The 13,790-nt window shown below is 43.0% G+C and overlaps 1 protein-coding gene across 3 annotated transcripts in view; it reads right to left on the bottom strand.

Annotated features, from left to right (window-relative positions):
- Positions 1–933, bottom strand: part of Mybl1 (MYB proto-oncogene like 1) — a 39,085-nt gene extending 38,152 nt beyond the window's left edge. For all 3 annotated transcript variants that reach the window (XM_005066746.4, XM_005066747.4, XM_021225231.2), the window contains exon 1: positions 799–933. In XM_005066746.4, the coding sequence (XP_005066803.1) occupies positions 799–818 (20 nt within the window). In that variant the 5' untranslated portion in view covers positions 819–933. The remainder of the gene's footprint in view (positions 1–798) is intronic.
- Between the last annotated feature and the right edge of the window lie 12,857 nt (positions 934–13,790).

Here is a 13,790-nt window from a genome sequence, read left to right as displayed (position 1 = left end):
GATCTAAATAAACAAAAATATTTGGAAATTGTGCCAATTACCTTTCAATTTTCCTTAATACTGAAAATTGAGACACTGGATTTTTGTCATCTGATTATTCCACACAACTTGGAAGTAGCTATTACAATGGTATTAAAAGTTAGGTTCATAAAGACATTGTAGTACATCTTTCAACAACAATAAAACTGTGTCCTACTTGATACAACATAGATACAGTCAGAATCAACCTGAACACTGGGAACACAAAGTAACTAACTACAACACATCGTTTTGGTATCAAGTTTACCCGATGGTAACAATGTAACAAGCTTTTCAGAAGATACTGAGAAGGGGGGGGAAAAAAGCTCAGAACAGCAGTATGGGGATGACAGAAGAGATTCAGCAGGTTTCCCTCTCAGGAGGGTTTCCCAGACGGTGCCCACCCAGGTTTGTCACGGAGATCCTGTTTTGATTGGCACGGAAAGTCAGAGGAGAGAACCCCAGTTTCAAGTCATCCAGGCAAACAACCACTTCTGGTGTGGCATGTCCCCTGAAAGTGCACACACTTACCTGACTGGCAACGTCCCTGTGAGTGAGTGGCTGTGAGCTGTGGGAGAATCCCGGCAGAGGAGCAACCTGAGCATGTGTCACTGTCCCCCCACACTGCGGTCCTGACTCGGGCCAGCGCGGGAGTGGGGCAGCGGGAAGGGAAAACCTGTGTCCAGGCCTGAGAGGGCCTGAGCGGGGACCAGCGGGAAAGGACGGAGGGCGGGAGCGCGGACAGGGCCGCTAGGCCCGGGTCGAGGGGATGCCACCCACCTGCGCGACCTCTTCGCCATCCTTCAAGTACCGCATAGGCGCGGGCTGGGCGGGGACGCGGGTCAGCCTCCTCCAGCCTCAGGCGAATGCTCCCTCTGCGAGACCCTCCCGCCGCCTCCGCCGCTCCTGCCCTCAGGAACGCAGGCCCGGTCAGGTCAGGGCCAGGCGGCACTGGGGGACAGAGGGGCGGACCAAGACCCGCAGCTCCTAGGCGCGGCCCGGCCCGGCCAGGGATGCCCTCACCATGTCAGGAGGCGTGCTCCCGCCCTCCGCCCGCCCCTCCCGCCGCCTCCGCCTCCGCCTCCGCCTCGGACTCCGTCCCGGGCGCCGACCCCCGCCCTCTCCCCGCAGCGAGCAGCTCTGCAGCACTCGCAGCCTCCTGCAGGGTTTTGTCCGCACCGCCGAATCTCGCGCCTAGCCTCCCTCAAGAGCCGCCGTTTGAATCTGCGCACGCGGCCCCGACGCTCATTGGCTGGGGCGGCTGCGCGAGGGGGGACGGGGGCGGGGCGGGGAGCGCGCGCGCGGCGGAGGGCGGAGGGGCGGGGCCGGAGGGGCGGGGCCGGAGGGCGGGGGCTGGAACTCGCGGGAGTCCGGGAGCCGTGCCGCCGAGCCCGAGGGAAGCGCGAGGCCCGGTTCGCGGGCCGGGCTGCTGACAGGGCCCGGAACGCCGTCTGAACCACACGGCGGTGGGGACGCCCCGCGCGGAGGTTGCTGGGAAGGCGAGTTTCTGCGCTCCGGGGCGTGGGCCGGAAGCAGCTCCGGGACCGATCCCGCCACCGCCACCTCCGGAGCGGTGCGGGCCGTAGCCCTGGGATGCGGACGCTCGGGGTCCTGCGCGGCGGAGGACCTCACGGGCCCTCGTTCGCGCGCCACTTAAGCTCCTAGCCAGAGTTGGCAGGGCCGTTATTTTTAAAGCATGTGTGAGCTCGTTTTGCTCAGAAATGACAAGGAAAGTGGCCAACCTGTGGCAGCATCACTTGTTTTCCCCAAAAAATGAATAAAAGTGTGACAAGGGGAAGACGTTATCTGCAGACTTGCGTGGAATGGAAGAGGAGTGGTGCTCAAGCAGCTTAACCACGTACTCCATCTACAAAGGGGGTGGGTTGCTATGCGCGGTGGACGGGTGGAGGAGCCGGGAGCCCGGAACTGCCTTGGAAAACTTCAGGAACCTGGGAATCTTGCATAAGGAAAGGAACTTCTTGCAGTTTCAACTTCTCTAACAATTATGAATTACACGGTTAAAGAAGCACTACAATAACGATTAGACACGGTGAAGAGCCCAGATTTGCAAGGCACCATGCTCTACTGCATAGAGTGCTGACCCACAGGTTAATATTGTAACAAACTGACATTTTTGCTATTTTGAAACTGTACGCATGGTCATTTGCAAATGAGAGACGCAGGTGCAAATACAAATCAAGATGAGCTTGCAGTTTGCTATCATCGATAGATAACACTTGCTTTAAACAAAAACTTCCTTTTCCCCAGGTACAGATTCTGGAAAGGAAAAGCACTTTCAAAATATTATCTTCTGGGTTACTTAGTAACTTCTAAAGAGAGAGACTGATTTAGAAATTAATATTTTTGAGGTAAGTGTTGTTATGTACCCCAGGCTGACCTCAAACTCACTGTGGAGCCCAGGCTGGCTTCATGATCTGCCTAGCTCAGCTTCCCTCAGGGCTAGACTGTGGAGTACAATGGCAAGCTACCCCTCTCGGTCTTCAAATGCCATTTGGAGTCAGTGCGTTCGTATTTACTCTTGGGTCACACATTATTCCATTTATATTCTAATAGGAAGCAAAACTGATATGTTTAGATTATGATCCAGTTTTAGACACTCCGACTACCTTTGCAGAACTTGGAGCAAGTGTTTCAGATTTTGAAGTAAAATGTATTCCCATCGTTTTTTATAGGGAAACCTCCAAAAGATAGGATTACCTTTGTATGCTATTATAAAATCTATTTTAAGAAATCTAAAAAAAATACAAACTCATTTAAATCTTATAAAACTACATGAAGTATGAAATTAAAATAGTTCACAGCCATTTGCATACACTAGCTAAAATGTATCAAACAGATTTGAGCGGTTTTCTTTAAAAGGAAACATCTAGCGCTGGGAAGATGGCTCAGTGGGTAAAGTGAGGGAGGACTCGAGTTCGGATCTCTGGAACTTTTGTGAGTCAGGATCAAGGAGCATGTGTCTGTAATCCAGAGCTCCTATAGCAAGACTGGAAGTAGAAGACTTCCAAGTTCTCAGGTCAGCTAGGCTGCTTTCATGTAGTGGTGAACAAGACTGTCACAAATAAAGTGGAAGGCAGGAGGGATCGACGCCTAATGTTGTTATCCTCTGACTTCCACATGCACAGTGTGGTGCGTACACAGCTCACATACACACACACACACACACACACACACACACACACACACACACACACACACACACACACACCTTCCCTGGGGCGACCTGCCCTGGGCAGCGAGGAGAAAGCATGACCTTGCCCAGCACCTGCCCTTTCGGAATCAGGCAGATGGGCACAATTTACGGTGAGCAAATGTATGGTGGAGTGTGGGAGAGAGAGAGAGAGGTCGGGTGGTTCGTGTCCTGTGGAAAACAGCAGATCTAAAGGCGTTGAGGAGCAGGCTGACGTTGGTAGCCCACTTGCTACCTTGGACCATGGTGATGTCTGGGTCTAGGCTGCTCCCAAGTGTCGTGCCTGGGTCCGTGGTCCTGCTGCAGTCATGGTCTGTGTTGATGTCCTTGGCTCCTTTTACCACCGATAGGTTAGGGCTGCAGAGTTGGCCTCACCTCTCACTGGCTCCAACTCTAGGGAGAACCGGCCCCGCCCCTCACCCGCTGCAGCACTCGGGAGAATGCGCCCTGCACCTCGCCTGGGCAGCACAGTAGAACTGACCCTGTCAACGGGGGATTGAGGACGCGCAAGGTGAGCTGGCCTCGAAAACGCTAGTGTGAAGAGAACTGGCCATGCAGCGGTGTGGGCAAGGCAGAGGCGCCCTCCCACCCCCACCTGTGACTACCAGCAGGTGAGAGAGCTGACCTGACCCTGAGGTCTTGAGAGCAGGAGAGCTGCCCGTGCCCCTTACCAGATACAGCAAAATGACCCCTGCACCTTGCCTGAGCAACACCGTAGAGCTGGCCCTGGTGAAGTAGGTGTGGGTGAGTCAGCTCTGAGGGCGTGAGAGCAGGAGAACTGGCCCCGCCCCCACCCCTTGCTCTTTGCGGAGTAGGGTGAGCTAGCTGTAGCAGTGCTTGGAGAGCTCACCCTGGTGGTGAGGATGGGGGACAGCTGGCGGGCTGACCACCCAAGCCCAGAACCAGGGCTAAGAATTGGCTCACTGGAGTACATGAAGGGGCTGCCTGTTCCTGCAGACCCAAAGCTGCAGGATCTCCATGACAAAGGGCAACAACAGGATAGCCAAGGGGAGTCCCAGTGAGGGCCCAGCATCGATAGTGTAGCAGAAACCAAAGGTATCAAACAATAACTCTTTGCAATGAACACTTGAAAGTAAAGATGTATGAACTAAAAGGTATACTGTGTGACTCACTATGTCGCACTACAGTTTCCACAACGAGATTTTTCTCTCTTTTTTTCCTTTTTTTTTTCTTTTCTCTTAAATTTTATGTTATGGGGGGAGGCGGGTTGCAAGGGCAGAGGAAGGATACGGTCAGATGAGGAGATGAATGGGATCAAGATGCATGATGTGAAAGAAACAAAGAATAAACTAAAAGTTTAAGTAAACATTCAGAGATTTTACACTATTAAAGAACTCTTAAAATGCAATAAGAAGAATAAAAACAATTAAAAGCTACAAAAAGATGACTAGGCTAGTTTGCCAAAAAAGATGTAAAAGTGAGCTGAGTGTGGTGTTGTAATTTAGCAGCTGGAAAGCAGAGGCAGGAGGATTGGGAGTTCAAGGCCAGCCCAGTCTGAGCTAAAAGAAACCCTGTTTCAAAAAGAATAAGGAGGAGGAGGAGGAGGAGGAGGAGGAGGAGGAGGAGGAGGAGGAGGAGGAGAAAGAAGAAGAAGAAGAAGAAGAAGAAGAAGAAGAAGAAGAAGAAGAAGAAGAAGAAGAAGAAGAAGAGGGGGAGGAGAAAGAAAAGTAACAAGCACATAGCAGCATGTCTCACTTCATTAAATCATTAGAAAACTGCAAATTTCAACCACTAAGAAGCCAGAATTGTAACCCCAAACTAAAAAGGCCAAGGCAAAAGGGTTCTGAGTTCTAAGTCAACACAATGCAACCTCGTCTAACAATATATAATAAAAATACAACCACAATGAGCTACTACTATCAAAAAAGAAAGGTGCTGTTGAAGACAGAACTTTCCTGCTTTACTTGTAGGAATACAGGTGGTCGAAGCACTCTAGAAAGCATTTATAATGTCTTCATTTATAATTTTTACCAACTGGAACTGGAGAGATGGCTCAGTGGTTAAGAGCACCGCCTCCTCTTCCAGAGGTCCTGAGTTCAATTCCCAGCCCACATAGCAGCAGCTCACAATGGTTTGTAACTCCAGTTTCAGGTCTGATGCCCTCTTCTGGCCTTCATTGTCACCGCAGTACAGGCAGAGAGAGGGGGAGAGAGAGAGAGAGAGAGAGAGAGAGAGAGAGAGAGAGAGAGAGAGAGAGAGAGAGAGAGAGAGAGAGAGAGAGAGAGAGAGTGTGTGTGTGTGTGTGTGTGTAATGGGAAATAAGCCAAGCATGGTGGTGCATGCTTATGATCCCAGCTAAGGCAGAGGATATCTGTGAGTTCAAGGCCAGCTTAAACTATCTAAATTCCAAACCAGCCTGAGCTACACAGTGAGACTGTCTCAAAAAAAAACAAAACAAAACAAAAAAAAACAAGGCTGGGCATTGGTGGCTCACCCCTTTAATCTCAGCACTCAGGAGGCAGAGGTAGGAGGATCTCTATGAGTTCCAGGCCAGCCTGGTCTACAGAGTGAGCTCCAAAGCAAACCCTGTCTCAAACACACACACACACACACACACACACACACACACAAATATATTAGCACAAGAGATCACTTTCTTACCTCCTACTCCTCAACAGCTGACAAAAGTCCTTCAAGCTATCTACATACTCACATTCCATGATAAATTTATTTTGTTGTTTATCTTCGATGGGATCTGTTGTTATTGTTGTCATGGTGGCTTTTGAGACAGGATCTTCATAAGTTGGGCTGATGTCCTATTGCCTCAGCCTTCCCAGGACTGGAATTGCAGCCATATTCTTCCATGCCTGGCAGACATTTTTATTATGAAAATAATGTTTAAATGCTTTGCCAGGGCTCAGGGTGTAGTTCACCTACAGAGAAACTGCTTAGAATATGTGAGCACCTTGTTCCATCACTAACACACACACACACATGCATATATGCAACATACACAGTACAAGCCTTACTAATTCCCTCTCTTGTAATTGTTAAGTCAATTCCTCCCCCAGGAAGATGCACCAATGACTTAGGTGCACCTTCTTCCCATCTTCTGTGATGAAAGACCAACTTCACCCACGATTTGCTGGTGGTTAACGTAGTACCTACAAGGCTAGACTTTCATTTCCGTGAGGAGATCTTTGTGTTTTATTTACAGCTAGTTCCTCAGTCTTTAAAATAGGAACATACCCAGCTATCAATAAATGAAACTTCTGTAGAATTAATGAAGACAAGCAAGTGATAGTCAAGCATTTGAATATGTATGCACACAAGAATGTGATAAAATACAAATTAAAGTGTATTTCAAATGCCATGTTAGAGCTACTGCAATACAAATTTTCCCTAAGTTCGGAGAACAGCATTTAAGTAATTCCCTGATAGTGGTATTAAAAACTGATATAATTCTTTTAGAATGCAATAATGAGCAAAACCCATAAATCATGCACAGCCTTTGACAGATATTTTAACTTAAGGGCATAATTCAGTTGAGGAAAGAAAAAGATGTGTATGAATATTTATAGCACTGTATTTCATTATAACCCCAAGTGAAGAACATTCACACTTAGAGACTAGCTTAAAAGGTTGTTCAGCCAATAAAAGTCATATACAGTTGAGATCCTATAAAATGATTATTCCCCGTCTAAGGCCTTTCCCATGATTCACATGCATTTGTCTTGGATAATCATAACAGCCCTAAGAAGTATAGGTATTACTATTTTCATCTATTTTATAAACATGGAAAATTGGACACCCAAAGGTTAATTTGTGCAAGGGCATCCAGTGGCAGCCTAGAATGAGAGCTAAGCTTCCACTCTTATACTTTGGCATGTATGGTTGCTGAGCTATAAATATAATGTACATGAGGTAGAGAGATAGCAAGGGGCAGTGCAGAGGGATAGAAACGGGGCTTACAGTAAGTATGATATCATTTACATAAATACACATTCGTGATGTGAGCACCTGGCCATCATGTAGAAAACAGCCTATGGACTACATAAACTGTTAACAATATTTAACTATGGAGAAAAAAGTCAAATGAAGCAAGAGAGACTTTAAAGTTTTTACTGTATGTTTTTATATCGCCTCACTGAGCCAAAAATACATAATAACAGTATAACATTTACTAAAGAGTCAAATAACATTTCATAAAAATATCATATAATGATAATCATAAATTGGAAAGGAATTTCCTAAATGAAACTTAAGTGAGACATTTGGTTACTAGTCACTGCTTAAGAGAAAAGAAAAGGTGAGAGACACTGGTACAGGCTGTAAGTGAATCTCTCGACAATCTTTCTAAACTGATGATGAAAGAAACCAAGAGGTGGGTTTCTGGACTGGGGATGTTGATTGGCTGGTGGAACAATTGCCTAACATGCATGAAGCCCTAGATCCAATTCTCCAGCATGACATTATAAGCAGATACATGCCTGTAACCCCATTACACAGGTCGTGAAGGTAGGAAGATCAGAAGTTCATAGTCATCTTTGAGGATATAGCCTGAGCTACAAGAACCCCCATTTGATTCCTGTTTTATGTCTTTGCTTACATTTTTGGTGGGTATGTGTTTGTGTGTACATAATTTAAATACACTGGATATATTTAGTAACAGAGATACATTTTGATTGCAAAGCTCATGTGTCCGAGTTTTCATACACTCAGTACAAACTCTCATTAACTACTAGTTTTCCCTTTCCCTAGCAACCATCTTATTACTCATTTACTTATTCTGTGTGTGTGTGTGTGCAGGCCCACATATGCATGGTCCATGTGCCACGTTCAGAAGACAAGTGGGAGTCCATTCTTGCCGGCCATGACAGTCTCCTGGGATTGAATCCAAATCATCCGGCTTGCCAGTGTGCACCATTCCCACCGAGTCATCCTGCTGGACCCTAAAGACTGGGTTCTGACAAGCCTTACAAAATTCCCATCCTTCTCCACTATCACTACCTCCTTATAGGAAGTGATGGGGTCTACAGTGTGGCAAACAAAAGGATCTCATTTTTTTAAAAAGATTTTTATTTGTGGGGGAGGGTACGTTTAGTGCCTGGGGAAGGCAGAAGACAGTTGTGAGCTACCCAGTGTGAGTGCTGGGAGCCAAACTCAGTTATTCTTGAATAAGAATAGTACCCACTCTTAACCTCTGAAACAGCTCTCCACCCAACTCCACTTAGTGTTGCTTGTCGGATTGGCCTTGTAAATAATTTTTCAATGTGTTCATTCTTTTCTTTAAGATTTATTTATTTATTATGCATACACTACTCTGCCTGCATGTATACTTGCACAACAGAAGAGGGTGTCAAATCTCATGATAGATGGTTGTGAGCCACCATGTGGTTGCTGGGAATTGAACTCAGGACCTCTGCAAGAGCAGCTAGTGCTCTTAACCATTGAGCCATCTCTCCAGCCTGGAAGTGTTCATTCTTGACAGTTTGCTTTTTAAGTATCATATTAATTCTGTTTCAGCTGACAGATCACCTCCAGGAAGCATTCTCTAATCATTAGCAGGTCATCTTAGTTCTTCCTGTGGTATATATACCACAGCACCCAGCTCTCCTCCACATCCACTTACTTGTTCTATTGTGTTTTTCCTTCACTAAAAAATGTGAGCATAAAGTAGTGATTACATATTGCTAATATAAACTTACTATTCCTTATGAGTTTTTTTTTTCAGACCAGTGGTTCTCAACCCGTGTGCCATGACCCCTCTGGCAAACTTCTATCTCCAAAAATATTTACAATTCATAGCAGTAACCAAATTACAGTCATGAAGTAGCAACAAAAAATAATTTTATGCTTGGGGGGATCTCCATAACATGAAAACTGTATTAAAGGGTCACAACATTAGGAAGGTTGAGAGCCACTGTTCCTGACACACTGGCTTCACACATGATGTAGCTGAGGGACTTGCACTTCTGATCCCAGTTCCATTTCCCAAGCATTGGATTGACAGGTGTGCACACCGTGCCTAGTTTGTGTGGTGTTAAAGGATGAAACCCAGAGCTCTGTGCATGCTAGACAAGAATTCTACCAACCAGGCTACACCCCAGACCTACTACTGTTTTCCAAAGTACCTGACATATAATTCCACAGGAAATCTAGAAGAGCATATAGCACACAGACTACACTTTAAGAAACATGAGTTTTGGAGAGCCTTCCTGCCAAAGCAAGGGACCTATCTAGCAAATCAGTAATTATCCTAGGACTTTTGAAATGAGGGTGTTAGACTTTTATCTCACTACTGATTCTCAAATTCACCCAGATTAGTCACTGGGGAAAATATGAAACCTTTTTCTATAGAACTTCCACATTTAGAGGCAAGAAAATAAATGCAAAATAGGAACTCCAGTAGAAAATTGGGCTTCAGAAATTAACTAGCAGGAAATGAAATTAAAACCATGTTCTGAACTTTGAAATGAGTTCAAACTAGACTGAACATAAAATTAAGCTTAAATTTAAATAATGTTCAAAAGACTTAGAGCCATCAAGTCTTACTCCTTTGCTAAATTATGCATGTAGCATTGAGGTTAAGAGCATAAGTTGTGTAGTCATAAACATTTGGGTTTATTCCAGATGCTACCCAGTTCTGCCACTTAGCTAAAAACATTGGTGTTTTGTGACTTTTCCTAGGGGGATATGAAAAAAAAAATATCTATTCACTGCAAACAGCACCACCAACAGACCTAAGAAAGGATTCCACCCAAGTCTAGCTTGATGAAGAGATTCCTTGGGTTTACTTACAGGACCATGGGTGAAAGTTGATTACAGGAGCATGAGCCACTATAAGTGCTTGCATAGCCTCAGGGATGGGCGTGGCCTTGTGTCCTCCATTGCACTATCTCTAGAGTTCCTCTTGAGCTTCAGTCAAAGTTTTGAGACCCAACCAATTTCTCTGAGGGAGCCAGACTTGTGGGGGTTATTTCAAGACAGTACTGACCATGTCATGTCCAGAGACACAGTTCCACAACTCTTAGGTAGACCACCTAATCTGTGTAAGCTTGACTGCCAAGCACAAAGAACTAAGTCAATTGTGTGCTAAGTGTTTTAAATATCGTCCAAATCCAGTTATAACTGTGGTCTTTACTTGACTGCACCATTTCCTTGACCATAATCACACAAGAACACATGGAATTTGTCTTTCAGAACTGCTTCACCAGTTCCTAGAAAAATGTGGTTTTTGACAAATACTTGTTTTGAATGAATGGTTACATGTATGACTACACAATGTCCTGATTCCACAAATCAAAAGTAAAAATTAGTAATTTTACAGGCAGACCACATTTCATCTATGTAAAACCAAGACAGGTATAATCACTCACACACACATACATGCATACACACATGCACGCACACAAGTATAAGTGAAGGAAAGACTGGTTTCACTCCAAAGGGTGTGAATTGGAAGAACCTGTTTTTCACTTTCCATGTAGATATTGTAGAAAAATCAATTGACTTACTTCAATTTTTGTCTGTACATTTTTAATTATTAGAAACAATCAATTATTCAGTCAGATTGTACTTCTTGGGGAGTGACAGCCAGTCAATAAAAGTAACCCAGTAATGAACTATCTGAAGTGGAGTGTTTACCCTACTTTATTTACTGAAGGTTTTGAGAGCTCTGTCTTGATGGTTTGTGACCTATGGCACGCACACAGAAGACCTCAAGTCCAAGTTTGTGACTGCAGCCTCAGCAGAAAGCAAAGGCAATTATTAGTTCCCGGTGCCTGCTGCACCAGCACCACTCTCAGCAAGGGCAGCTGTGGTCAGCACACACGGAGGAACAACTGTAAACCCTCAAGGTTACAGCAGAAACAGGCCTTTAGAAGCTCCATAGCTTGTCTCGGTCACAGTACACAATGTCAATTCTCCAGATTCTCGGTATTTAATAAGATCACAAAGCCCCGTAGAAATCTAAGGATGTAAAAATATCCAGTCTCTACTCATTAGTAACATACTACAAATGCAACAAATTCTAGATTTGAGAGAGTAAGTAACACACACGCCGTACATGGAGGACTGCACTTCACTCCTGCGGCAGCTCAACTCTATAACTTTAAAGCACACTCGTCACAGCAAGTGTCTGGATGTACACTTGCCAGGCATGGTTCCCATGTTCAGGTAGTAAGTCATCAATCCTCACAATTCTAGCGGTAAACACCGTTACCATCTTCCCAAGAAGAAACCGAAACAGGTTACACAGTAAGCAGTATGCTAAGACTTGCACCTGAGGCTGGTGTCTAGGGCAGTTCTAACCACTGTGGCACAATAAATAGTAAGTAAATATGGTAAAACTTAAAAGTAAGTGGACAGTTGACAGGTAAGCTATGAAAATAAGGAACCTAGTGCTATTTTCTGTATTTTCTTTCATTTCCTCATCATAATAGTACTTTTTAAAAAACAAATTCTCTATTAGAACATAACTTGTTTTGAAATATTTAGTAAACATTACATGACCCAACTTTCTAAAGAAACTTTGTTTTGTTTTGTATCCCTAGTTGGATCCATTTCATCTAATACTAAATTCTGCATTAAGAAATTACAGTTCCTGTGTAATTCATATACGACATTAAAAAAAAACTTTATTCTAAGAATTTTTTTATAAAACTGAACTATTTGTTCATGCATTATGATATTACAGTATAATTCCAGGAAACTACGGAATATTACTTTAAAAAGCCAATGTGAAGTTGAGGGAGAATCAGTAATATATTATTAACTTAGTTTTATTATTAATACAAAACTTCAAATACTGTACAGTGAGGTGTGCCCAAGAACACTATACTGTTATACTGTTACCAATTATTCATTCTCAATCATAATATATACAAACAATCGTGAAATCAAAGTGATGTCTAACAGCTAGTGCCTTATGGATGATATAGCATCTACAACACTTCACTGCCAAGTTAAAGTACTTGCTAGTTTTTTGTCTAAATATTTACACTATTAGTGCTTGGTTTTAGTCTAAATAAGTAGCATTTCCCTCCACAAAGGAAACTCTCCAATTTTTAGCACTAGTGCTTAAAGTCAAACAACCCTGAAAATACTGACAAACTTTTCAGTCCTTTATTGCTCTACAACAGGCGTAAAGGCTCCAGGAGGGTGTTCTGCATTCTAAAGAAAAGTATGCAATAGCTTAAATTTTAAAATACTAGTAATTGATACAAGCAGATAACATCAACTAAAACTTTTTCTTTACTAGTTTTTCCTTTTCTTTTACAAGAGAATAGTCATTGTATTATACTACTACAAAAAAAGTCAACTCCATAATTAAAAACTTTAAATGTCAGATATACAAGTAATGGCATTTTATCCAATAATTCACAATTACTGTAAAGCTTCTGCTATTTTGGAACAAACGTTCAAATTTCCACGATTTGAGTATCATTAAATATGATCTGAAACACTTGGCATCTCAAGGAATGGCAGAACTTGCAATTAATTCTGTGATGTTAGTGATCTATCTCCCCTTTATTATTTTATTCTCTAAATATACTTTTTACCACTATGGCCTATTTTCATGAGTTGCTCTTGTTTGAAAAATAATAATAACTGAATTGTGAAAAGCCTGTGTTGTACATTTTGTTAAATGACACAGTCTTGGAAAGTAGAACATCTAGCCAACCTAGAATATACATCTATTTCTACTATAAAAGGTAACTTTAAATATATTAAAACAAGTGGAATTTAAACAAACTTGCAAGGGCTCTGATTTTATAAGAATCTTAAAGTGGAGACTTTGCTTTTAGATCTAAAAAAAAAAAAAAGCAAAAGCCAAAAACCCCACAAGTTTTGCTCTTTAATATTTTAAGTTTGGGCCAATTAAATTGATTGTTGAAAAATGAGGATAAAACTTTATTAATGCTCTGAAATAAAAAATATACTATCAATATAGTGTCAAGATGAGTATAACTAATGACAGAAGTTAGTTAATTTTCATATCTAAATGTTACTTGTTAGTAAGGTCCTAAATATCTAGAGAAATGTTCAGCAGCAGACAGCAGGTAACTGCATAAAACAATACTTTTTTGCATTTGGTAGTTAACATGTGATGTGTCAAAGAAATTCTCCAAAACTGTTCAATAACAGGATTTGCTAGTAAATGTTCTTCCCTGAGGTAAGAGATCCTATGTAAGACACTGTTCATATCCAATTAAGATGATTCTTAAAATAATGACAATAAAAACATGTAAGAGCAAGTTCCAAGATAGCCAAGGCCACACAGAGAAAACCTGTGTCGAAAAACCAAAACCAAACAAACAACAACAACAAAAACCAAACCTGTAGCCAGGTGGTGGTGGTACATGCCTTTAATCCCAGCATGTAGGAGGAAGAGGCAGGTGATCTGAGTCCCAGGCCAGCCTGGTCTGTAGAGTGAGTTCCAGAATAACCAGAGACAGAGAAACCTGTCTCAAAAACACAAAAACAAAAACAAAACCCTAAAATAAACAAAGTGACTCACAGGTACATTCTAGAATGCAATCTCATCTGCAAGTAGTAAAGCTTCATTATAAAAACCAAATTGAAAACCATAGGAAGT

Source organism: Mesocricetus auratus, unplaced genomic scaffold (genome assembly GCF_017639785.1).
Source record: "Mesocricetus auratus isolate SY011 unplaced genomic scaffold, BCM_Maur_2.0 Super-Scaffold_6730, whole genome shotgun sequence".
In the NCBI taxonomy this organism is placed as follows: Eukaryota; Metazoa; Chordata; class Mammalia; order Rodentia; family Cricetidae; genus Mesocricetus; species Mesocricetus auratus.
The sequence above is the reverse complement of the archived record's forward strand: the minus strand, read 5'-3'. Positions and strand labels throughout refer to the sequence as shown.